We start from the raw sequence: 27,193 nt of genomic DNA, 5'->3' as shown, positions 1-27,193 counted from the left end.
AGAAAGGAAAAACAAAACGAAATAAGCAACTCATCGAGGTGATTTAAGTCTATTTAAAATTCATTTTAACGTGTAGACTCATTGCACTTGCATAATTGATCTCCTCAAGAATAATACAAGTGATCCCAAGACTCAATTTCCGTAAATTGATAAGCCAACTGTTTAGCTAGTTCTACCGTTAGAACTCTTGGTCGATAGATTTCCGTAAATCCTATCTTTAGTCCACCATAATCACAGGATCGTACGAGTGACCATAGTGTTGAGATAAAATAGGTCAATCAGTTCCAACTTACCCGACGTAGAAGGGGTCATATTATGCCTACCGACGAAGAAGGGATTCATTGGAGTTTGACCTATAAAGACTATTCTCAATTTTTGTTTATACGAGGAAGATCCCATCAATTTAGTTTTAATTCATTTTAAGTGAACGAAAAAACTAGCATTACGTGAATGAATTAACTTGGGTGATGGCTTATTTAAAACATGTGATATCTGTATATCATAGAAAACTAACGCGTAACCTCTATATGAGTCAGTTTTCATGCAATTATTAGGTGGTTTGGTTTTAGGCGGAATATGATGCAAACTATCGTTACGATGAAAACATAAATAAAAAAGCAATACGTAAATAAAAGTCCTAGTGTGGCCTATCCTAGCAAAAAGAACATAATACAACTTTGGAATCCACCGTTGGACCCGAGAAGCTTGTCTTGATGTTCCATCTTGATCCATGTAGCGGGAGTGAGCATCCGATTCTCCATCTTTGGTCTTCTCAAAATTACAATTTAAAATTTACAAAATATAAACCTATTTACATTCTAAATAAAACTGTAATTATAAAAAAACAAAACGGAGTTGCGAGATCTCAAAATACAACCAAGACCGTGTTCCATCATTACGGTAACACGTTCTACTAAGGCCACACTAAGTTACAACCGTTTGTAAAAAGAAAATAAATACGTAATAAATTCATTCATGGCATTCAAAAGTAACGATAAATAAATAAAAATGCATCAACTAAAAAAATTTATTCGTGACATAATTCCGTAATTATGTTAAATTTATCCAAACCACCTTTTAACAATTAAAATTATGTGACAAAACCGCTTCTATCAACTTAATTTTAATTTATGATAATCCGTTACTTTAAATCGCTTTAAAATAACTAAATGGTACGTGAGTGAACCGTTTCACTATCAAGCGAGTGTACAACATCCGTATAATGTACATTTTATGGCCAAAAGAGAAAAATTTTCAGCAAAAAAAAAAAATTTCAGCCGTGGCCAAAAGGAGGAAAAACACGAATTTTTTTTTTTTTAATTTTCCAGCGGTTTGCCGAGAGGAAAGAGAGCAAAATTTTTTTTTCAAACTCAATTTTCAGCGGCATCCAAGAACAACAATTGAACAAAAAACACCAATTGCAATTTGAACATAATCCGTATTAAAACAAAATTACAATTGACAAATCTTTAACATATTGCTATGATTATCGTTTAAAATAACAATATGCAAAGAACAAATCGAAAAACAAAATCAGACGATTGAGACTGATCAGCAGTAAGCCGTGTGGCACGGCTTCCAATGCAAAAAAAAAATAAAAAACAGCCGTGTAAAATCAATTCGGCCGCACGTTTTTTTTATGCAAAAATTTATCGATTCAATTCGTTTAATGAAAATCATAAAGAAAAATTTACGTGGCCTCGCTCTGATACCACTTGTAGGGAAATATCCGTAAAATTCCCTTAAATTTTAGGACTATAACGTATCTTTAACATGTGATTATTGTCATAAACGGAAAAATACAAGAGAAACGATAAAGAATAAGAATAAACCTCGGGTCCTTTGTGAATACGGCCTAAGAACAGAAATCAATATAGATTTCCTCCTAATCGTTACACCCAAGACCGTCTGAGACTATGCCCCTTGTGCTAGAAAGTACTCTCTAATTGCCTTGCAATATTGAGAGAGTTTTTGTGAGTTTTCGATGTGAGATCTAGGTTTCAGAGAAAATGCCTCCAAAAACCTAATTTTTGTGCAAATGAATATATTTTGGTCAAAAGGAGAGAAGCCCTCTCCTTTTGTTCATATGGTTCGGCCGTGGGTTTTATAAGGGAGGGAGTGGGCTTTCACTTTCTCCTTATTTTTAACTCGTGGTCCGACTCAAAATGCTAAAATGTATATGACGGGATTTTATTATAAATTGTCATCAGTTATCGGTTATTAAAATATCAATTAGCAACATGATTCAGTCGATATATTAATACATGTCCGACAATAACAATATTGTATAATTAATCAATTCAATATACATTAATTAAATATAACCGTTTATATTTAATTTACGAATTAACCGCTTAATTCACATTAGCCAGTATTATTTAATCTGTATTAAATAATTATCTCAACATCGCGTTTGACTAATTATTAGTCAATAACTCCGACTAACTGTTTAGTCATATTAGGCATCAACATGACTGTATTTTCATACCGTCACATCTCTCAAACGTATCCTATAGGTGTGACTTTTAGGGACCAGTTGATCACCGCCATCAGTATGACAATAACGTCAAACTTATCTAGCAAGCCAACCGTTATTGATAAACGTGGACCAACTGATAATAATACAAAAGTATACCCTTTCATCCTTTTAGAGATTTAAATGTCATTGCACTAACTGTGGAGGACACCAGCCCCAACAAACTCCCACTTGTCCGTACAAGTGTACGTGCAATAACGTTATCCGCACTAACTGGAGGACACCGGCTCCAACACCCCTTGCCTTTGTTCCCTGACAAAACCGCGTCTCTTTCCAAGTTATTCAGTCCACCTCTAGAGAATAGGACTTTCCCCAATCTGGTTCAGGATTCTGCAGCTGTGGTGAAGAAAACAGCGGCTGAGGAAAAAGATTCAATGTCGACTAGTGCGTTGTTCTTCCTTTTTTTACTAGGTTCTGTTTCTGGATATTTGATACTTCTGGTTTTGACTTGAACTTTGCTGCTTCCAGGCTCTGCAAAATCTAGAATCTCGCTGGATGACATCCTGGCTCAGAAAGAGAAGGAGTGTGTCGCAGTTGCTCCTAAGCCTGCTGAGAAGAGAAAGTCTACCCCTGCCCCTGGTTCCGGTCCTCGTCCTAAGACAATATCTGCTGCTGTGGGCCAGGCTAAGGAGCAGTCTCCTATCGAAACTACTCCTTTAGCGGTGAGGCCTCCACCGCCTGGGCATGGGCCATCTGCTTCTGGGGATCCTCCGGTTCCCAAACCTATTCCTGCTTCTGTCCCAGCCACGTCTGCTTCTAGTACGATCCCAACGTCTGAAGCCATCCCTGCTTCTGGAGCTACCCCTGCTTCTGGGGCTGCCTCTGGTTCCAAATCTGCTCCTGCTTCTGAGGCTATTGTCCTTATACTTCCAGACGATTTTGGCAAGACCAAATCTGCGCGTAACCTGGGCCTGATGGATCAGTTGCTGTTTCCTGCCCCCGAGTCGCACTGGGGACAAGGGCTTTGCATGATCTGGTGGACCGTGCAGTTGATCATTCTTTTGAGGTAACACATTGATACCCGTCGTTGTGAGTACCAAAAATAAAATTTATATTTCCTATTAAAACTAACCTAGGCTAGTGGTAACAGGGTCGAACCACAAGGAGGCGAATGTAATTAATAATTGTCTAATTCTAGTATAAGGTAACGAATGTGGGGGTTGAATTGATTTGGTCTACAGCTAAAGGCAATAAACTAAAAAGACGGATAAAACAGATAAAAGCAGGGGTACTAGGATGGTCGGTTCACTATAGTTTCGGCGGCAGCATACTAAGTAGGTCTAAATCAAACACATGAGGCGGGAAAACAAGAGGTCCTCTCGCTCCACTCTTTACAGATAGAATCTTTCGACCTCGCTATAAGTCCCTAATATCACTAATACTGAATCTCGTCCTGAAAAGTGACTAATAATCTAAACTTTACCTATCTTTCGATCTCAGCATAGTTTAGTCATTTTAATTGGTGATCTAACAACTTTCCCTATCTTTCGATCTAATGGGTCAGTCATATATTAAGCATTCAACTAGTCGCATGCATTCGATTCGTCAAATACAACATTTAAATCAATAAAAACGAAGGTAAACCTCACGTGGTCAGTCGATCGACCAGGTATGGCAGTCGATCGACTGACACGCGATTTCAGGCCATGTTAATTCTATTGCCGCCTACACTATAACTCCCCTACATCCTAGCACGAATAAATTAGCTACTCATACTAAGAATGATAACAACAATGAGATTGACTATTAAATCTATTGAATTCATGATTAATACGGAAAGATAAATAAATAACATAAAATGATAAAATTGGCTTCGGAATCTAACTAACAATTTCTATACTATCAACGCAATAAAGATGAACTGAAATAGAACAGAAGGAATACCGAAATTGCAGAGGAATTGTAACGGAATGATTAGAAGTACGAACGAAAATCCGATGCAAACCAATGTTCCGAACCCTAATTATTGATATTCTAAAACTGATTGTAAAACTAGATAATAATTCGATCCCTATTCTGATGTTCTAGGTTACGTTATATAGCAAACTAACGTAACTTTTATTATCAAAACCTAAACACAATGGGCTTTCTTTCCCTCGATCTTTTAATTCTCATTTGAAGTAGCGGTGTGGTCGATCGACTGCTGGGACCGGTCGATCGACTGGGATGAAGTGTACAGTAGCTTCTGGATCCCGTGGGTTGGTCGATCGACTAAGGGTACCGTCGATTGATCATGAATGGCACTTGACTTTTATAGTCTCGTGGATTTGTCTTTTGGGCCTTGAAATGCGCACCAAGCTCGTTCCTTAAGTGAATACTTCACGTCAAATGCAATGCAGGATACTCGGGGATGGATTTAGCTCAATTTCCGTTGAATTCTTCACATTTCTACAATAATGTACAAAAACACGAAAGTAGACGGAAATAGGGAGAATAGCAGCATAAACTACTAAAATGAGCTCTGAAATGCGTGTAAAACAGGATGTAAAACATCATATAAAAGACACGCATCACACATGTTGACTGCCTCAAAATAATCTTCCCTTTTCTCTCTCTTTTTTTTTTATTGACACTTTGTTCTGGTTTGGCAGTCTTTTCAAATGTCCTTGTTTCTGAGGAGGAATGTTCCTCTTCTGGAAGCGGAAAATGCCAAATTTCAGAAGCTGACGAAAAAAGCCAATGAGGGTAGGCTTAAGATTCAGGCTGATCTGGACAAGTCCCAGAGTTTGCTGCTGGAGGAGGCTGCTTAGAAGCAGAGTTTACAGAACAGTCTTTCTGCTGCTGAAGGGCGGATTTCTGGTGCTGAGAAGAAGGCTGCTGATGCCGAGAAGAAGGCTGCTGATTCTGAAAAGCGTGCCTCAGAAGCTGAGAGACGTACCTTAGAGGTGGAGAAACGTGTCTCAGAGGCTGAGAACCGTGCTTCTGACGCAGAGGCTCGTGTTGCCCAGATCCAGGAAGAGAAGGCTTCTGATGTGCAGGAGTTGAAAGAGACTTTGGTGAATGCTTTGTCCTATGCTGCTTTAGAAACGAAGATCAAGTGTATAAAGTTATTCCAGAAGGGAGAGCATTCGGCTTGGGACTTAGGAGCTGAAGAGGAAAAGCTTGCTGCTGCTTTCCCTGACGGTCTGAATCTGGATGTGATGGCTGGCTTAGTGAAGCCTGGTGCTGCTTCCGCTGATGGTCCGGATGCTGAGGAAGAGGTGAATTCTCCTGCTCCTGCCACTCAGGCAGCTGCTTCTGAAGCTGTGGAGCATATTGACATAGATTAGCTTTTCTCTGCATCTGCAAGACTTTTGCTATGTTTAGTTAGTTTCTGGCCCTACGGGGCGTAACATTTTATTTTGAACAGTTTATGTGTTTTGGTCTGGTTCTGGTGCCAGACGTATTTTGCTTTTGCAACTTTAGTATTTTCTAGTGGATATTTCTTTGCGTCGTACCGTTTCTGGTGCTTTGATTTGTGCATGCACGTCGTTTGTTTGGCCATCGCTGTTAGATTGCTGGCTAAGGGGTCTAGTACGCCCACTCGTCCAGAGGAGCCAGGCTTGCGTGGGTGCTAATGCATCGCGGGAGGCTGGTTGTCCCGGTTGTACGTGCTTAGCCACGGACACACGCCTTCTGTAATGAGTACAAGCTCTGCCAGATTAGTTTGCATTTTATTCACTTGGCTTATTTGAAAAAATAAAAGGAGTTCTATACTTAAAACATTCAAAGTGATTTTACAACTTAAAATTTGTTAGAATTAAAATACGAACAAGGCTGTTTTAGAACCAGAAATGTTGTATTCGGAAATAACGTTTAGAACCAGAAAAACATTCAGAATCAGAGGGTATTCAGATCCAAAAAAATATTTAGGAATAGAAAAATACTTTAGAAGTAGGAAAATGTTTTAGAGCCAGAAAAATAATTGGAGACATAAAAATACTTAGAGACAGAAAATATTCAGGGCCAGAAAATATGTAAGGAAATATCTAGAACTCAGGTGAAATTTGTATCGGTAGGCCGAGTACCCAGTTGTTGACCATGCTGGTGACTTAACTGAAATATTTTTTCAAGTGGGTGATATTCCAGGATCTGGGAACCATTTGCCTTTCCAAAGTCATGAGTCGGTAAGCTCCATTTCCAACTGTGCTCTCTACTTGGTATGGCCCCTCCCAGTTGTAGGCGAATTTTCCTGCTTGCTGGTTCTTGGTATTCTGGAAGACTTTCATCAGGACCATATCTCCCACCTGCAGGGTTCTTACCTTTACATTCTTGTTATAGCTTATAGCCACGGTCTGTCGGTAGGAAGCCATCCTGATCTGGGCGCTGGTTCTGAGTTCATCTACCGTGTCCAGATTGCTTGTCATTTCTACTTGATTCCTATCTTCTGTTATGCATCCATATCTGTGGGTTGGGACCCTAACTTTGGATAGGATGACTGCTTCTGCTCCGAACACCAGGCTGAAGGGGGTTTGTCCCGTTGCAACCTTTGGTGTGGTTCTGTCAGCCCAGAGAACCAGAGGTAGCTCTTCTGCCCATTTGCCCCCAATCTCCTCCAGTTTCTTTTTCAAGTTTTCAATGATAATCTTATTGCTGGATTCAGCTTGTCCGTTAGACTGGGGGTTCCTGGGAGTAGATTTCTGCAACGAGATATTCCACCTAGCACAAAAAGCTTCTGTCTTATTTCCAATGAATTGGGACCCATTATCACATATAATTGATACGTGTCGTTAAGCGTATACAAATTAATAATTTATAATCCTATCTTAACCTCAAAATTATAAACATAGTAAAGGATAAGTAGGGTCGATCCCACAGAGAGATTGGAAAACTAATTAACTATCTAGTATTATTATCTACTAACTTACATATATATACCATAAGTTACGTATTTACGGCTATTAACATTATGTACGATTAGGGGGGAGTTTGTTTGTAGTTTTGAACTAAACTTAAAGGACTAAATACTAAAGCTAGACGCGAAGTTAAATACCCCATTAAGCACATATTCTACTGGTAATTCTAGTTTGTGAACCGATTATTGTTTACGTCAAACCTCCGGTTTATTTATAGATTAACTGTGGAATTAAAGATAACAATAACTCCCTATCCTCTCTTAGATTACAACCGACCTGAACTAAGCCTAGACCGATTCTTAACTAACCGACCGATGTAAGTTTGTCACACCCTACTAAAGACCGAATTAGCAGCATTATTGAACCAAGAAAATATCATTAACCCAATTAACCCGTTTAAGTGTCGTCAATACCTGAACGATTAACTGACCAAATTTTACTCCTAACTTAAACTAACCCCAATTGCAGAGATTAATCTAAACTAGTTGCTACTCGGATTATACGACTCGAACTAAGCGAGAATCACACAATTAGCGAAAGTATACAATTCCAATCATAATAAGATAACAAATTATAAATCAAGATTGCAACTTACGATTAAAACGAGTAAAAATTCGGATACAAATAACTGAAAGATTAACAATAAACAACCAACGGTTTTCAATACTAAAATTAATCAACGAAAATAAGCCATAAATTGAATACAAGAGAGGTAGAGAGAACTTAATTACTGCACGGAACTTGTAGTCGGATCATTGGATGTCGCACCTCGAAAACCGCCTCAAATTCGCCCTTACTCGACCGTGTGCTAAGACTCCGCCGAGTACGGTCTCCTCCTCGCTCTCACGACCCAATCGGTCTCAAATCGTCACTCGGTACGCTCAATATCCGGGAAATATGTGGGTAAATTCCTTCCTTTGAGGGTTAAGGAATCGGGTATTTATACTTGATCAAGGTTAAAGACCGAAGATAAATTTTGCAAGAAGTAGGATAGATTTTGTGATTAGAATACGAGACAAGATCGAATTTGAGACAGAGTTGGATTTCATCATGCTTCATGTTTCCATTAGCATCTATGTCGCTTTGCTTCTTTGTTTCACACACTCGCCCAATTCTCAAGTCATGGGTGCCAACTCCACGAAATTAATTAATTATTACGTACGTGCACCTTTGCGTGCTTCTTTATTTCTTATGCTTCGTTCTTATTTTGTTCTCTTGGTCCGTTTTACACATACTTGCTTCATACTTTTGATCCATTAAGCGCGTCATTCGGCCCATTCTCTTCCGTCTTGTAATCTGCTATATCAAAACACATTAAATAAGCTCATTTGCATTTAAAATAATAATAACAGTAATTAAATATCGAAACTAACGAATATATAATATTATAGCTCAATTAACCCGAAAGACGACACTAACAATATACGAATACGAGGTAAAAACATAAATAATTATGGGCTTATCAAATTCCCCCACACTTAGCTTATTGTCGCCCTCGACAATGACAAAACCGGAGCTATAAATAAATAATCAACCTCAAAGATTTAGACATAACCAAGACAAGTAATCGACGACAAACTAAACACATTTTTTTTTGAAATCATTTTATTTAAGTTAGTGAGTCAACGGAAAACATATGTAGTTAGATTAGAAAGCAACATATACCAAATTTTTCCCTCCACTTCAAACTATACAACCAACTATTAGCCAACATAAATATTTTAAACCGCTTCTAAATTATAATGATAAATAAATGCGTTAGCAATACACTCGGTCCAACTATCTTCGTGCGCATGTGCAAGTGTATTGACTCGTAGAAGAGGGGTTCAGCAATTTAAGGTCCTAGGGAAAGGGGATTTACTTTCTGTACATAGTACGAGGATCGTTCTCCCGAGCATTCAAGTGTATCCGTCATACCTCAATTAACTTACCCACCAATCCACAACCATCACATTGTCATTCACGTTTTTTTCTTCATTTTTTTCTTTCATTTTCACTTTTTTTTTCACATTTTTTTCTTCTGTTTTTCTCTGTTTGACTTTTTTTTTTCTGTTTTTTTTTTTCTTCAATTCCACCCTTCACATTTCGTACCCGTGGATATATCCAGTGTCCCTTGTAGCGAGCTTTCGACCAATGGATCCCGCCCATCCGGACAAGTCATTAGGCATTCTCCCAATACATTGATTGGGTTCCCCTAAGGGTCTAATCACTCGGGCACCGGATAGAATTGAGGTCAAGAACTTAAAGCGGGAGTCACCTATGAAAGTAAATTGGTTAATAAGACCGGCTTAAGCTCCCACACTCTAGAGTCAACAAAAAGTGTAATAAAGATAGCCAAATTAAGTGCTTTATAATTCTAATTTAAAGGAGACTTAAAATATTTATGTCACTTAATTAATCAATCCAAGTTCAAAATGGAGGAAAAATTCATGTATACACAACTTCAAAACATTTTTATAGTATACTACTAATATTAGTAAAATTATTTTTAAGTTAGTATTTTTTAAAAGTTGTTAGATTAGCGCTTGTCGTCGACTCGCTAGTCTAGCTAGTCCAATAAAAACAAGGTCTTTTTTACTTGTCAAATACCAATTTCTGACCAAATTTTGACAGCATCTCCCCTAAAAATGGACATATCAAAAAAATCTGACCACCTGAAAGTGCAACAAAAAAAAATACATGGCAACCCGCCAAACTCCAATTTCAGCACACAAAACCACAACTCCATAAATTTTTTAAGTAAACCCAATTTTATTTTTAGGCCCTTGCCTCTCCCCCACACTTAAACTCGACATCGTCCTCGATGTCGAAATGGACAACGAGATAAAAAATTTAGCATAAAATATAAATAAGAGGGAATGAGGTACTTAGCGGATTCATGTATAGGCAGAGTAGGTGATACGGATGCAGCTATATAACCCGATCAAACCGCACAGCTCTCTTGATCTAGTACTTTCGCCAATAGCTATGGAGTAAATAAATCCAGCATGATCAGCCTCCAGTATGATCCCATATGCTCTGTCGATCCCCTTTCTGCAGCTAGCAGCATGGCTTATTTTTTATTCCATCAACTCATAAGCAGTCCGATAATAGCATTCCTGCAAAATATAAGAACTCGACCAAGACAAGTGAAACAGAAAGGATGCAAAATACCCAGAGCATCAGCAGTACTCTTTTTTATTTTTTACTAATTCTAATTTTTTTGTGCAACCGACACTATTAACATCCCCCTACAAAGGTTGCGAAACTCAGGGAGGCACTTAAGCCGACTCAACTCACTAACTAAGAAAGCATATAAATATTAAACACACATAAAAGCAATAAAAATTAAGCTTGGGTTGCCTCCCAAGAAGCGCTTTGTTTAATGTCACGGCTCGACATAGTTCTATTCTTGTCAAAAATAATTAAACTTATCAACAACCAGCTCAGTTATTTTTCCATAACTAATATTGTAATCAGCTCATCCAATCTAATATCTCAGCACCTACCAGCTTGTAGGTCATTCAAACCTAAGTCCACAATACACCAGCAAATTTCTCCAAGTACCAGCAAATATATATGTCTTAAAACCTCAAATTCCTCTTTCTGTCATTCAACGTGTCACTTGACGCATAGCAGTCAAGTAGTACCATTGTTTTCAGTTCAAAATGTAACTATGTCCTCCAAGACCTCAACTCCTAATTCAGTTCAGCTATTAATAAGATCTCAGATTCTCAGCAACAACGGCTAACTTTCAGACACTACTTATTTTTCCGTCAAATGTACCCAGCAACTACAACTCAAAACTTCAATGATTTCCTCAAATCTAGCTCACTGGTGTCTCAAATAATTCAATCACTATATCCATTATATTATCTCAATAGCTGACTACGAGTTTACGTCTTCAAATAATTCATCCCCCACACTTTGGTTAAAGTAAGGGAGCATATATGAGAGAAGGGTGATTCAGACGATAAGCAATTAGTGAGAGATGATAAGGGCTAAGCAAACGTAAAACAGAAGACAAGTAGTTAGCTAGACTACCAAGCTTCCTAAAAAAAACGTCACTCACCCCACAATTTATTCCTGTACTCACTGCCCAAGTTCCTGTACACTCTTTTATATCATACTCTGCTCAGTTCAAACTACCATGTCACTTTATTCCCAAACCAAGCTCTTTGATCATCCCAGTATTTACTCATTATTCTAATCATAACCTAACTAACATACCAACCACAAAATAGTAAGGCTTACGTTTATAGTTAATCAAGGACACCAACAACTCTGTGAATAAAAATTAAGTTCAGGGAATAGGAGGTGCTAATTTGGTACTATAACAAAGTATATACATTTAACAGATGTACCAATACAAGGGTGTTGCCAATAACAGTTTAGATATACCAATAAGAATTAGTTTAACAAATTAAATTTGATCAAAACAAGGGTGTTGCAGAATTAGTCTAGCTGGATTCAAAAACAGGTAGAAAGAACATAAGAAAACAGCATGCAAAAAGTATTAACAAAACATGTCATCTACTTATGATTTCCACACACATAAAATCCAACTAAAAGAAAAATAGAACCTTAATACAAACATAGAAAATTAATAATTCATCAATCTCCCCGTCAACGGCGCCAAAATTTGATACGTGTCGTTAAGCGTATACAAATTAATAATTTATAATCCTATCTTAACCTCAAAATTATAAACATAGTAAAGGATAAGTAGGGTCGATCCCACAGAGAGATTGGAAAACTAATTAACTATCTAGTATTATTATCTACTAACTTACATATATATACCATAAGTTACGTATTTACGGCTATTAACATTATGTACGATTAGGGGGGAGTTTGTTTGTAGTTTTGAACTAAACTTAAAGGACTAAATACTAAAGCTAGACGCGAAGTTAAATACCCCATTAAGCACATATTCTACTGGTAATTCTAGTTTGTGAACCGATTATTGTTTACGTCAAACCTCCGGTTTATTTATAGATTAACTGTGGAATTAAAGATAACAATAACTCCCTATCCTCTCTTAGATTACAACCGACCTGAACTAAGCCTAGACCGATTCTTAACTAACCGACCGATGTAAGTTTGTCACACCCTACTAAAGACCGAATTAGCAGCATTATTGAACCAAGAAAATATCATTAACCCAATTAACCCGTTTAAGTGTCGTCAATACCTCGAACGATTAACCCACCAAATTTTACTCCTAACTTAAACTAACCCCAATTGCGAGATTAATCTAAACTAGTCGCTACTGGATTATACGACTCGAACTAAGCCGAATCACACAATTAGCGTATATACAATTCCAATCATAATAAGATAACAAATTATAAACTGAAGATTGCAACTTACGATTAAAACGAGTAAAAATTCGGATACAAATAACTGAAAGATTAACAATAAACAACCAACGGTTTTCAATACTAAAATTAATCAACGAAAATAAGCCATAAATTGAATACAAGAGAGGTAGAGAGAACTTAATTACTGCACGGAACTTGTAGTCGGATCATTGGATGTCGCACCTCAGAAACCGCCTCAAATTCGCCCTTACTCGACCGTGTGCTAAGACTCCGCCCGAGTACGGTCTCCTACTGCTCTCACGACCCAATCAGGTCTCAAATCGTCACTCAGTATCGCTCAATATCTGGGAAATATGTGGGTAAATTCCTTCCTTTGAGGGTTAAGGAATCGGGTATTTATACTTGATCAAGGTTAAAGACCGAAGATAAATTTTGCAAGAAGTAGGATAGATTTTGTGATTAGAATACGAGACAAGATCGAATTTGAGACAGAGTTGGATTTCATCATGCTTCATGTTTCCAGTAGCGTCTATGTCGCTGCTTCTTTGTTTCACACACTCGCCCAATTCTGAAGTCATGGGCTGCCAACTCCACGAAATTAATTAATTATTACGTACGTGCCTGCTTGCGTGCTTCTTTATTTCTTATGCTTCGTTCTTATTTTGTTCTCTTGGTCCGTTTTACACATACTTGCTTCATACTTTTGATCCATTAAGCGCGTCATTCGGCCCATTCTCTTCCGTCTTGTAATCTGCTATATCAAAACACATTAAATAAGCTCATTTGCATTTAAAATAATAATAAAAGTAATTAAATATCGAAACTAACGAATATATAATATTATAGCTCAATTAACCCGAAAGACGACACTAACAATATACGAATACGAGGTAAAAACATAAATAATTATGGGCTTATCAATAATCTCAGATGGAATGCCAAACCTGCATATGATATTGCGTTTAATGAAAGATATCACCTGGGTTTCTGTAACCTGGGAGTAGAGGTGTTCAGAATAAACCGAACCGCAAAACCGAAAAACCGTCTATTTTTAAGGTTCGATTAACCGAACCGTTTCGACAAAGCGGTTCTTTGAACCGAACCGTTAACTTTATTATGGAAAAGGTTCGGTTAAGGTTCGCAATTTTAGATAACCGGTTAACCGCGAACCGAACCGTTTCACAAAAAAGTAAGCAAAAAATTAAAATATTATATAAAAAATATTTCGTTCGTTTAATTTTCTTAGTGTATCCAAATTTAAAATTTCTTAAATTGATTAATGCTAAAGTTTAGCTTATTAACCTTATTGTTGGGCATAATATATAATGAAATTTTAATTAAACTATTAGAAAAAATTCCCAAAAATTAATGAAAACTGAAAAAAAAAGTAATATAGAACGATTATCGGTTAACCGGTAACCGAACCGCTAATAACCGTTTAAAATGGTTAACCGAACCGTTTATAACCGTTTCTAACGGTGCGGTTTAGGTTCGGAGTTTTGCCGAACCAAACCGTATGCGAACCGAATTAAATTAGAGGTTCGGTGAACCGAACCGCGAATGAACACCCCTAGCTGGGAGAACGACTCTGCTTCTATCCATTTTGAGAAGTAGTCCGTCATGGCGAGCATATAGACTTTGTTTCCTGGTGCTCTGGGCAGTGGTCCCACTATGTCTATTCCCCACTTCATGAAGGGCCATGGTGAGATAACCTGGTGCAGAGGCTCTGCTGGCTGGTGGCTAACGTGGGCGTGCCTCTGACAAGCGTCACATCTTTTTGCGAATTCCATGGCATCTTTGCGCATTGTGGGCCAGAAGTATCCCTGCCTCAGTGCCTTGTTGGACAGGCTCCTGCCCCCTGCATGGTTTCCACATTCTCCACTGTGGAGAGCATGCAATACAGCCTGAGACTCTTCCCGATCCAGGCATCTGAGGTAAGGTCCAGCGAGGGATTTCCTGAATAAAACATCATTGATTAGTATGAATCTGGATGCTCTCATTCTGAAGCTCCTTACCTCCTATTTATCTGCTGGCAAGGTTTCATTCTGCAGCCAGTCTATGTATGGTTTTCTCCAGTCTGGAGTGTTTTCTGCATTGCTGGTGTTGCACACCACTTCTGCTTCCTGCTAAGATTTTAATGTTGCTGGCTCCAGCACGTGGACAGTTGGAATTGTGGAGATAGTTCCTGCCTTGATGGTTGCCCCCAGGGTGGCTAGTGCGTCTGCTTCTGCATTCTAGTCCCTGGGGATTTGCTTGATGTTGAACGTGACAAATCTGATTTTCAGCTCCTTTGCTATGTCTAGATATGCCATCTTCCTGGGATTCCTGGCCTCATAGCAATCATTAACATGGTTAACTATAAGCTTAGAATCACTGCAAACCTGAAAGTGTCTGATTTTCAGATCTAGAGCCAGCTTCAGACCCATGATCAGTGCCTCATATTCGGCTTCGTTGTTTGTGGCTTTGAATTCACATCGTACGGCCTGGACTATGAGGTCTCTCTGGGGTGATTTGAGGACCAGTCCTACTCCTGCTCCTTTGGCGTTGGAGGCTCCGTCCATATATAGCTCCCATACTTGCTCTCCTTTATCTTCTTCCGATTCGAAATATCTGTTCGGCCGGGTCCTTTGAGTATCGAAGTGTCGACACAAAGTCCGCGCGAGCTGAGAATTTATGGCTGTACGAGGTTCAAACTTGAAATCGTAACCACTCAAGTGCACGGACCATTTAGCCATTCTTCCTGACAATTCTGATTTTCTCATGATATTTTTAAGAGGATAATTAGTTATCACAGAAATTGTATGAGACTCGAAGTAGGGACGCAATTTATGGGATGCAGTAACTAGTGCAAGGACAAGTTTTTCTAGTGACGTGTACTGGTCTCTGCCGGAAGCAGAGACTTACGATGTAATATACTAGATGCTCTGTGATCCTTCCTGCTCTCGTACTAATCTTTGCACCGATCGCTACTTCGTGATCGATGATACGAGGCAGTGGTTCTCCCGGCTCGCTTCGAGGAGAGGTGGGGTCTTTGAGATAACGCTTGACTCTGAAATGCTTTCGTGATAATCCGTCCACTCAAATATTTGGCTCTTTCTAAGTACATCATAAAATAGTCTGCATCTGTCCGAGGATCGGATATGAATCATTCAAGGCCGCCACTCTTCCGGTCAAAGGTATGAACGTCTTTTCGGTTCGTGGTGACTCCAGCTGCAGAATTGCTCTGATTTGTTTGGTGCTGGCCTCTATCCCCCTCTGGGTCACCATATACCCCAGAAAGTTTCCACTGGATACTCCAAAGGTACACTTCGTAGGATTCAGCTTCATTTGGTATTTTCTGAGGGCATTGAAAGTTTGCCAGTCTTTGGTGGTCTTTGTGAAGCTGCTTCGATTTGACGACCATATCGTCTATGTATACTTCCATAGTTTGGCCTATTTGCTCTTTAAACATCATATTTACCAGCCTCTGATAGGTAGATCCTGCATTTTTCATTGCAAAAGGCATGACATTATAACAGTAGATACCTCGCTCGGATCTGAATGCTGTCTTTTTCTGGTCACTGGGGTGCATCTTTATCTGGTTATATCCGCTCCAGGCATCCAGGAATGTCAGCATCTCGTGCCCAGCAGTGACATCCACCATGGCATCTATGTGTGGTAGTGGAAATGGATCCTTTGGGCAAGCTTTATTTAAATCCGTAAAATCGACGCAGACCCTCCACTTGCCATTCTTCTTCGGAACCACCACCACATTAGACAACCATTCTGGATACTTTACCTCTCGAATTTTTCCTGCAGCAAGCAGGTTATCTACCTCTTTGTTTATGACCTGGTTCCTTTCAGAAGCAAATTTTCTTCTTTTCTGCTGCACAGGTTTATAGCTTGGATCCACACTTAGCTTGTGAGTTATCACACTTGGGTATATCCCTATCATATCATCATGTGACCAAGCAAAGCAGTCTATGTTAGTTCTCAATAACCGAACGAGTTCTTCACGAATTTTACCTGTACATTCAGATCCAATGAGAACAGTTCGTTCTGGATGCAGCGCGTCCAGCATGACTTCGTCTAGCTCTGCCTGCTGAGGCTCAATGTACTCGTCCTGGATGCACTGGCTCTGTAATTCCTATGTGGGCGAACCGGTGGTTGGCTTCAGAGCCACCTTGTAGCAATCCTTAACTTCTTCTTGGTCCCCACGTATCTCTTGCACCCCCCAAGGTGTTGGAAACTTCAAGCATTGGTGGTACGTTGAGGGAATTGCTTTCATCTCGTGGATCCAGGGCCTGCCAAGGATCACATTGTAAGTAGAGGGTCCATCAATAACCAGATACCTTACCTGTTTGTTTACACCCCCGGCGTAGGTTGGGATGATGATTTCTCCTAGGGAGTGCTTTGTTTCGCCACTGAAACCAACCAAGGGAATTGCCTTCTTTGCTAGATCTTTTTCGGTGAATCCCATTCCTTTGAGTGTCTCCATCATGATTAAGTTGACGGAGCTTCCGATATCCACCAGGATCTTCTTCACCTTGCAATTTCCTATGGGAAGCGTGATGATTAGGGCATCGTGGTGCTGTTCTGGAGCAGACCCTGCGTCTGTTTCCTCAAAGGTGACTGATGGCAGATTCTGGTGGTTAGTCCTGCTGGAGTTTTCTGGTCTGTCTCCTTTAGTTTTGGTTGCATGTCTCTTAGCTGCTGAATAGGTCAGCCCACACAACTCCGATCCACCTGTAATAACATTCATAGTTCTAGTGCAATGAGGAGGAGGGGAGGGCAAAACCCGATCTGCTGAGTTTACTCTGGTTGTGTTTCTGGGTAGGAGATGATCTAGGTTTCCTTGGTCATAGTGGAATTTGACTTCCTTTCTAAGGGAGTGGCATTCATCAGTGTTGTGGGTGTTGCTGCCGTGGAACTCGCACTTCTTGCCTGTGTCCCTGCTGCTGGGGTTTCCTTCTGGAAGTTTTGGCCATCTGACTCTGCGTCCCAGCTCCTTCAAGGCTTTGAATAGTCCTGCAAGATTGGTGGTAAAACCATACTCACTTACTTTCGGAGCCAGATCTGCTTCACTCTTTCCTTCAGAATTTCCAGATACTTTATTCACGCTCCTGCTGTAGGGTTTGGGTCTTTCACTCTTTTTATCTACTGGAGCTTTTTTGGATACTGGGTCTGAATCGTAAGTGCCTCTTATGGGTGCAGCGTCTTCCTTCAGCCTCATGACATCAATTGCCTTTGATTGTACCTCCTCAAAAGTACTGCATGGATGCATGGTCAGGTCCTTGTATAGCTGTGAATCCTGGTGCAATCCTCTATGGAAGGCTTGTATAGCGGTTGCTATATCGCACCTCGGAATTGATACTTTCTCCTTGTTGAACCTGTTCAAGTAATCACGAGTAGATTCCTCAAACCCTTGCACTATCCGGTAGAGGTCACCGTCCGCTTCTCCGCTTTACTGCTTTGTGAATCGCCGGTTGAAGGCATTGACTAGGTCGGCGAAGCTGGATATGCTTTTATTAGGTAGAGACGAACCACTTTGCGGTCAACTCCTGACAGTGTTGATCTCAAACCCTTGCACATACAAGCTTCCTTTAGAGATCCGATTCGGTTATCACCATCATTTTTTGCTTGTAGTGGTTGATATGGTCAAGTGGATCTGTGGTTCCGTCGAGAGAGTGTCATAGGCGGCGGCACACATCCTTTAGGAACACCGACTAGGGCTATATCATCCACGAAAGGTGAGTCTCGCGTAGGCGTCTCTCGGGGCCTTTCTCCGGCGGATGGGCTACGCCTGGTATCCTTAACATCGCTCCTCGGCTCTTGGTATTCTTTCTCCAAATAATTACCCGCTCTGCAAGAGGGTTAGAAACAAAGTGAAAGGAACCAAAAGTGTACCTCCTAGCCAGGGTGCTCGAGAAAATTGGCCTGTCTTTGGGTGATAATTCTTGATGTTGCAGACGATTATGGATTCAGGCTGCCATCCTGGTGTCTGCTGTAATCCTCCGATCCAGGCTCCACTGGTGAACTGGTTGCAGGATGGAATTGCTGCATTGAGGACAGGTCCAGATTGCCATCCTGGTATCTGGTGTGCGGGGGTACCTGAAAAGGGTGGAAGGTCAGATCCTAATGGGATGCTAAACAAAGCGTTACCTGTTGTCTGCTGCAGACTGGGTGGACTATCAAATGATAGGCATCCCAATCCTCTGGGCTCAATTGGTTCGCTGGGTGCTATTCCTGCCAGGTCCAGTCTGGTGAGTAGTTCTGATGGAATTGATCGACCCGACCCTCCACCGCTGGTTCTGGTAGGAGCCTCTGGCGCTGATGCTGGCTTGGTCTAGACTGTTGTAACGATCTGAGCAATCAAGTTCTGGTAGTTCTTCCTCAGATCCTCAACGGCCCGACGCAGAGTGTCCATCCCCTGAATCATCACCTGCATCGGATCAAGCGTTGGTGATCCTCTGCTTCGGAGAATTTCTACGTCTGAGCCTTCCTGGGTCTGGCTTCTAGATATGGCTTCACCTCTGCTGGGGATGCTTTACCTACTGGATTTGGACTGACTGGGTGCACCTGCTGCCTTTGGGATCTGCGGTGGCTTCTGAGGCTGGGGCATGGCTCTGGTCGACATGCTGACGGGGATTGTCTGGCTGGACGCTGGGGATGCACTGACTGATCCTGCGGATGCAGAAGTAAGTCCTGCTCCAGAAGACAGGGCTGACGTGCTCTGGCTGCTGGAGGGGTTCTGGCTGGTTCCAGACATGGTGACGGCTGGTTCGGTCTTGTGAGGTTTGGCTATAGAAAATGATCACTATGCCCCACGGTGGGCGCCAAATTGTTTTGGTAAAAATTTACCGGTTATGAATTAATTATGTGAGTGATAGCGAATATTTTAAATGCCAATTCCGATTTGAATGCAATGATAAGAGCAACGAAAGGGAGACGAACGAAAAGAACGACACGGAGGATTTTTGGTGACGCGGAAAACCCGGTGTGGGAACAACCGCGGGGGGAGTCGGAATCCCGCCAATTTCGCACTATAATCGAGATTTTTTGTCAACAAGTAAGGAAATACAAGTATGATATTGCTAGAGTGATATCGCCAGTTGCGTATGGGTTTTTTAGGAGTGAAGTGTTGCCCGTACTGATGAATGCCTTGAGTGCTACCTTCCTCGCCTTTATATAGTTGTAGAATCCGACCTAGGGTTTTTGAGCTGCTTCTGCTTCTGTTGCTAAATTCCTGGTTAACTCCCTAAGGAATAGGGGGTAGTTGTTGACTTGGTCCTTTCCTTCCTTTGCACGTGGGCTTTCAACTTATACAATTTGTGTTTGTGTACTTTTCCATCCCATGGTCCACAATACGCCACCTCAGCAATCCCTTTCTCCCCTCTTCTACCAATTGCCGCGCACCACGTTGGCATCCCTTGTCACTTTTTCCTGCCAATGATACGCTGCCATGTCACGGATGATAAATGGCATTTTTTATCCATAACAATGCCCTTGATTCGTCTGTTGTGCTTTCCGTCACAAGGGGGATGTGCATATTAAGGAACTTTGGTTTTCGCTCGGTGTTGATGAGCGGGGCTTTGGTGGGAATGGCTGCGGTCCCCCACTGGTGGTGAGGATTAGTGGTTACGGCCATAATCTAAGAGGACTAGACCTTCAGGCTAGTCAGGTGTGTGGAGATGTGACTTAGTTGGGTGATTGTATGTATTGTTGTTATTGTTGATCTTATATTATGTAGTCACTAACTAACCCCGTTTATTGTTTTAAAAACTATGGTGATCCATTCGGGGATGGTGAGAAGTTCTTGAGCAGGTATGAGATGGACGCGTATGGGATAGCTGGGATTGAGTCACCACGTGTCACTAGAGTCTTCCGCTGTGTCGTTGAACATATATTTCTTTTTAGTTGGTTTTGATAGTTTGGAACATATGTATTTCACTTTACAGTTTTGGGATTTTGGTTATGTAATCGCTTAAACTTATTTATCTAAGTATGTTCTTTTATGTTCAATTTGATATACATTGCCTCGGATAACCGAGATGGTAGCACTTCCATGCATTAGGTGGTCTTGGTAAGACACCTTTTTTGTATAGGGGTTTATAATAAAGACCGCTTTAAATTGAAAAGCGGTTCATATACTCATAGACGTGGACTTATGGCCACTTATACTTATACAATATGAATATATTGTACTGATGAGACGGTGTTTAATTATTACACACCTTTCAAACTTTGAACTTCAGGCCAAAATCATAATATGGACATATCTCTCATCTTTGTAAAAATAAATCTTAGAACTACAGGTCCAAATTATATGATATGTCCTCTTTCAAACTTATTGCTCATTAATTCGCAATTAATCAAAAGTTTCAATTTATTTTATCAATTCCTTTTTACCTTTTCACTGTTTCTAAACAATTTACACAAGAGAAAAGTTACATAGCTTTCCTTCTCTCATTGTTATGAAATCCTAAAGGCTAGAGTCGTCGGATCGTTGAGTTCTTTACGCCGTTGAGACCGTCGCATCGTGGGTAAGATTCTAGTATGATTTTTATGTCGTTTCATTGATTTTAGTTGAAACCCTAGTTGGGTATTTTTGGGGGTTTTGGGAGTACTATGTTTGTTAGATAGTAATTATATGATTATGTGATTATAGGAGGTGATTTCGTAGAAGAGCGGTTTTGAATAACTGATTGTGACGATCTTGGTGATTGCTTTTCTAGGTAGGGTTTCCCTACTCGGTTATTGATTACATTGTGTTCGATGGTTGTAATGTTGTTGATCTATATCATATTGGTGTTGGTAATTGTTGTTGTATAATTGATGTGCACATTAAAGAACTTGGGTTTTTGCTCGGTGTTGATGAGCGGGGCTTTGGTGAGAACGGCTGCGGTCCCCCGCTGGCGGTGAGGATTAGTGGTTGCGGCCGTAATCTAGGAGGACTAGACCTTCAGGCTAGTTAGGTGTGTGCATATGTGACGGAGTTGGGTGATTGTATGTATTGTTGTTATTGTTGATCTTATATTATTATTTAATCAGTAACTGACCCCGTTTATTGTTTTAAAAACTGTGGTGATCCATTCGGGGATAGTGAGCAGTTCTTGAGTAGGTATGAGATGGACGCGCATGGGATAGCTGCGATTGAGTCACCATGTGTCACTAGAGTCTTCCGCTGTGTCGTTGAACTTATATTTCTTTTTAGTTGGTTTTGATAGTTTGGAATAGATGTATTTCACTTTACAGTTTTGGGATTTTGGTTATGTAATCGCTTAAACTTATTTATCTAAGTATGTTCTTTTTTGGTCAATTTGATATACATTGCCTCGGATAACTGAGATGGTAGTACTTCCATGCATTAGGTGGTCTTGGTAAGACACCTTTTTTGTATAGGGGTGTTATAATAAAGACCGCTTTAAATTGAAAAGCGGTTCATATACTCATAGACGTGGACTTCTGGCCACTTACATTTATACAATATGAATATATTGTACTGATGAGACGGTGTTTCATTATTACACACCTTTTAAACTTTGAACTTCAGGCCAAAATCATAATATGGACATATCTCTCATCTTTGTAAAAATAAATCTTAGAACTACAGGTCCAAAATATATGATATGTCCTCTTTCAAACTTATTGCTCATCAATTCGCAATTAATCAAAAGTTTCAATTTATAAAATCTATGACAATATACGCCTCAAATAAGTCTTTTTTTTTGCAGCTGTAAAGAAAGACAAGACCGACAAACTTTCAAACTTTCTTCACCACATATATGAAATTTTGAGTCCAATATATACATAAGGGATAAATTTTATCATTATTAATATCATTAGGCTATTTCTCATTTGTGACGGACACTATCCATCACAAGCTTGTAACGGATAGTGACCCTTTCACACAATTGCAAGTGGGAGGGCAAGTGGAACGAATATGGAGCTTTGATATCATTATATCTAAATAAAGCTGTCATAAACGAAGTAATTATTATTAATACTCGCAACATTAGTATACTGCTTACTAATTCAATGCTCAAATTACTATGACAAACAAACGGAAATCGATTAACATAGTTTTCAACCAAGTTGAACATAATTTTCAACCAAGTTACGTAATTAATCTTAACATGTAAGCATTAAGCAATAAATAACAAAGACATGTGTGTATAATCACTTTTCCCAGTTACATGTAAATTAATCTGATCAAAACTCATGTCCCTCTAATATAGGTACAACCACACCACATGAATTCTCAAATAGTCAAAACAAATCAAGTGATTATCTTATATGGTTTTGTAAGCAGTTGGGTAAATACGAGTAATAAAGCAAAGGTACGGTTTGAACGTAAATAGAGTTGGGACTAACAAGTGCCTTCTGATGTATGTAATTTAATATGGAAAATGAGATGGCGACACCGGGTGTTACCCAGTTTGAGTAACACCCAGAATATAATGGTAAATTACTTCAAAATTTTCACTTTTCCCCCTAAATTTTAAATTTCAAACAAATAAGTGATAAAGGGTAATTTCGGAAATCCAACCATAATAATAAGTTGCAACTTACAATCAAAGATCTCGGAAATATCTAAACAATTTTTAAGGGCTTATTCACATTTATCTGTATCTTGTAACCACCTATAAGTACTCCATCATCATCTAATCACACATAGTTAGAATTTATAAGGTATCAATCTGATTATTTCTTCTTTATCGAATAAATTGCGTACATCATATATTCATATGATGATGGAGTATCATAATTCAAATAATAGGTAAGTTCTGGAATTTTATTTAGGAGTATAATTTTTCTATCTTCTAATTTTGATATCATATTAAAAACATACAAAAAGGCAAAAACCTAAATATATTCCGCCGAAAATGTGTTTTGTCGCCAGAAATTTGGTAACATTTATCTTATCCTTCTTATAGAAACTAAGTACTAAGAATTGAAAGTCATTGCTGGAAGTCGAAACCAAAACCATAAATTTTCGTTGGAGGTCGAGACCAAAATTGTAATAACACGTAATGGAGTTACATCAACGTCAAAGCACAATAAATATTCACTTGAATAAAAAGCCAGTGAAAATACGTGACGAAGGAGATACAAATTGATCAAGGTGCTGAAGAGATTGGGGCAACTGATCATGACCCAAGATTGGATTGTTCTTGCAGTTACAATTTCAATAATCTTAAAAAATTACCTTTGTACCCATCACATTTTGGCGGTAAAATAAAATATCTTTTTAAAATTTTCATTTTTTTAAAATTTTTAATTACGGTATTACCGAAACTCGGTAACACCCGGTGGCGCCCTAACACTTCCCAATTAATCGGATTGGATTCGGTCGGGTTAATTTTGGGTCGTAAGAGTTTTGGGTCAGGTTCCGCCGAGACATTTGGGATTCAGGTCAATTATTATCATGTTTTTAATGGAAAATAATTAGTGCTCAACAATTTAGGTCGGGGTATACTTGGTCGGTTAATTCGGGTTCGGTCAAGTTCAGGTGTCGGGTCGAGTTCAAGTCGATTTATTCGGGTCAAGTTAATTAATTTTTTCAGGTCTACATAAACTAAACCTGGTAACCAGATCGAGTCGTGTCGAGTTCATGTTCGTGTGACATGTAAACAGGCTACGAACCCTTTAACCCAAATTCAACCCAATTAAATCTCCTGTCATGTCGACCACTTTTAATAAGTCATCAAGCCTCAACCCTACCCTGTTAATTTCGTGTCGGGTTTGTGTCATGTCAATATTTGGAAAGTGTAAATATATTTATGTGATAAAGGATAAAAAATTAGGATTAATTTAGTAAAAGATCATTCGTATCGGGTTCGTGTTTTGAGAGCTCAGCCTAAACTCGGACTAATTAAATTTTGTGTCGTGTTCGTGGCAACTCACTTGCATAAATGGGCATTTAACCTCAACCAAATTCCGTTAATTTCGTGTATGGGTTCGTGTCGTATTTTCGGATCAAGTCATTGTTTGACGGCTCTACATATAACGGCATTGTCATGGTACATAACCCAATCTTAATAATAAGAAAAATTGTATTCTTACAGCATTTGGTTGAAAAAAAAAATTATAAGTGTCAGCTTAACCTTTTGGTTGAGATGGTTTCTTAACATGGTATCAGAATCAGTGTGACCAAAGGTTGTGGGTTCAAATCCTGACAACCTCCAATAACTCACATAGTGGAATTTCAGCACATGGTATGGAAGAGCCTATGCACTAACCACTCTTCAAGCTCAATGACATTCGCGTGAGGAGGCGTCATCCCCCCTTATACTTAAAAGAATAAGAGATGTCTAAAATTTTCCCACCTAAATGAATTACCCTATTATTGCGCTTCAATATAACATATTTACAACTGTACCATACTATTTCATAATTCAATAAATGATTCAATTGAATTTAAACAGGGTATAATGTTTTTTTTTTCAATTTGCATAGACACATCAATATGATATTCTAATTTTGTTCATCAATAATTCAATATGATATTCTAATTTTGTTACATCCAGGAATTTGCATTAATTATACGAATATTATATGTGATAAATATTTACTATTATTATTTTAAAACTAAACATGATGGTCACGAACATTTTTTTTTATCAAACACTTTCTAATTAATTCTATTATTCTGTGTTTTGATACAAACATACTATAAGTTGAGAGTAATCATATAGTGTTTTTACTTCTTAAACAATAAACTTGCGAATAATATATTTTTTTTCTAACAGTTTAACTTAATATATATTTTTGATCCAAAATATGTGAACATTATTTAAATTTGGTTACTTTTTTTTTTTTAAAAAAATATTAATTTAACATATACATAAGTATAATTAGTTTTCGCTATTGCATGTACTCGATCGAGCACTATTTTCACTCGATCGAGAGCTTTTCTCCTGGGATCTGCTCGATCGAGAAACACCATCCTCTCGATCAAGGTCTTCAATTTTGGCCCCTCTCGATCGAGCACTGTTATTACTCGATCGAGAGCTTTCAGTGGGAGAACTGCTCGATCGAGTAACCAACTCACTCGATAGAGGACTTTGATGAGGATCAGCAGCGTCTTCTTCAATTTGCTCTTCCAAAACAGTTTCCGGACTTTCATTAACAGATAAATCAGCATTTTCTGGCATTTTTGGTGTTGGAGCTTGTGTCCTCCACAAATTAGTGTGATAACATTTGTAAATCTCTTACAGGTTCACAAGGGTATACTTCGTATATTTAATCAGTTGATTAACGTTTACCTAATAACGGTTGGCTTGCTAGAAAGTTTGACGTTATTATCATACAGATGGCGGTGATCAACTGGTCCCTAAAGGTCACACCTATAGGATGTGCTTGAGAAATGTGGTTATAGAAATATAATTACATTGATGCCCAAAATGACTAAAAAGTTAGTCAATGTGTTGATGAGATAATTATTTAATAAAATTAAATAATATTAAGTTGAGACGAATTAACTGTTAATTCGTAAATTAAATATAATAAGTTATATTTAATTAAATATATATATAATGTTAGCTTGGACGAATTAATCTGTTAATTCGTAATTAAATATAATCAGTTGTATTTAATATCAACAAGCTGAATGTGTCATAGTGGTAATAATGAGGGTACACATACCAAGAGGTCATGGGTTCGATCCTCACTAGATGACAATTCAACACATATTATATATATTAGGAGATTTTTATCTTTCCTAATTGACTCCAAGTTTCGGTCTGTATAAAAAGAAAGGTAGAGAATTATTTCTACCCTAATGCTTTTTCTTGAGCTAATCTCCTCTTTCTCATCACAAGAACACAAAGACAATTAAATTTTATAGAAAATTTTAGATTGATTTCTAGGATAATCAAAGGGCATATCTCAGATCGTCTTGGGTGAAACTAATAGGTGAGTATCAATTTTGATATTGTTCTTAGGCCATATTTGCTAGGACCGAAGGTTATTTCTGAATCTTTTACTTTTGTTTATGTATTTTATTTTAGGACCTTAGATCATCTTTGTTAAATCGTTATAATCCTTCTAAATTAAGGGAAGTATACAGATTATTTCCCACAAGTGGTATCAGAGCTTTAGGCTACGATTTTAATTTTGATGATTTTCATAAAATTTGTATGTGAACAATAGGATTTTCGAGAAAAAAAATTAGGGTTTCGAATTTTTTTTGTGGTTCGAATTTTTTTTTTTTGTGCCGCTTTTTTCTTTCTGTTTGATGATATTTTTCCATTCTATTTTTCATATTATAGTTTATAATCAGTTAAAATTATCATATGAAGAATTGGTAGTTTTTGATTTAATGTAGATTAAGTTAAAATTAAATGGAATCGTCATGTTTATGATAAAAAGATTGTTTTTGCTATATAGTTTTTGGCATATAAATTGATCATGTTTATTATTTCATATGCTAATCATGTTCTAATAGTAAAGGTAAACAATTTAGTCATCAAATCTTGTTTTAGGGCATATTGCCGCAAAAAGAAAAGAAAAAAAGGGGACGATTTTACGGTTTGCCG

General features: G+C 38.6%; 1 protein-coding gene across 1 annotated transcript; it reads right to left on the bottom strand.

Moving 5' to 3' along the window:
• Positions 1–14,908: 14,908 nt before the first annotated feature.
• On the bottom strand, positions 14,909–15,436 carry LOC141631009 (uncharacterized). Its single transcript, XM_074443737.1, has one exon. The coding sequence runs from the start codon at positions 15,434–15,436 to the stop codon at positions 14,909–14,911; it is 528 nt and encodes a 175-aa protein (XP_074299838.1).
• Positions 15,437–27,193: the final 11,757 nt, after the last annotated feature.

The sequence above is a fragment of the Silene latifolia genome, chromosome Y (genome assembly GCF_048544455.1).
Source record: "Silene latifolia isolate original U9 population chromosome Y, ASM4854445v1, whole genome shotgun sequence".
Taxonomy (NCBI): Eukaryota; Viridiplantae; Streptophyta; class Magnoliopsida; order Caryophyllales; family Caryophyllaceae; genus Silene; species Silene latifolia.
The sequence above is the reverse complement of the archived record's forward strand: the minus strand, read 5'-3'. Positions and strand labels throughout refer to the sequence as shown.

Excerpts from the sequence above, each read along its gene's own strand:
- LOC141631009 (XM_074443737.1), bottom strand. The coding sequence starts at position 15,436 with ATGAGAAAATCAGAATTGTCAGGAAGAATGGCTAAATGGTCCGTGCAC.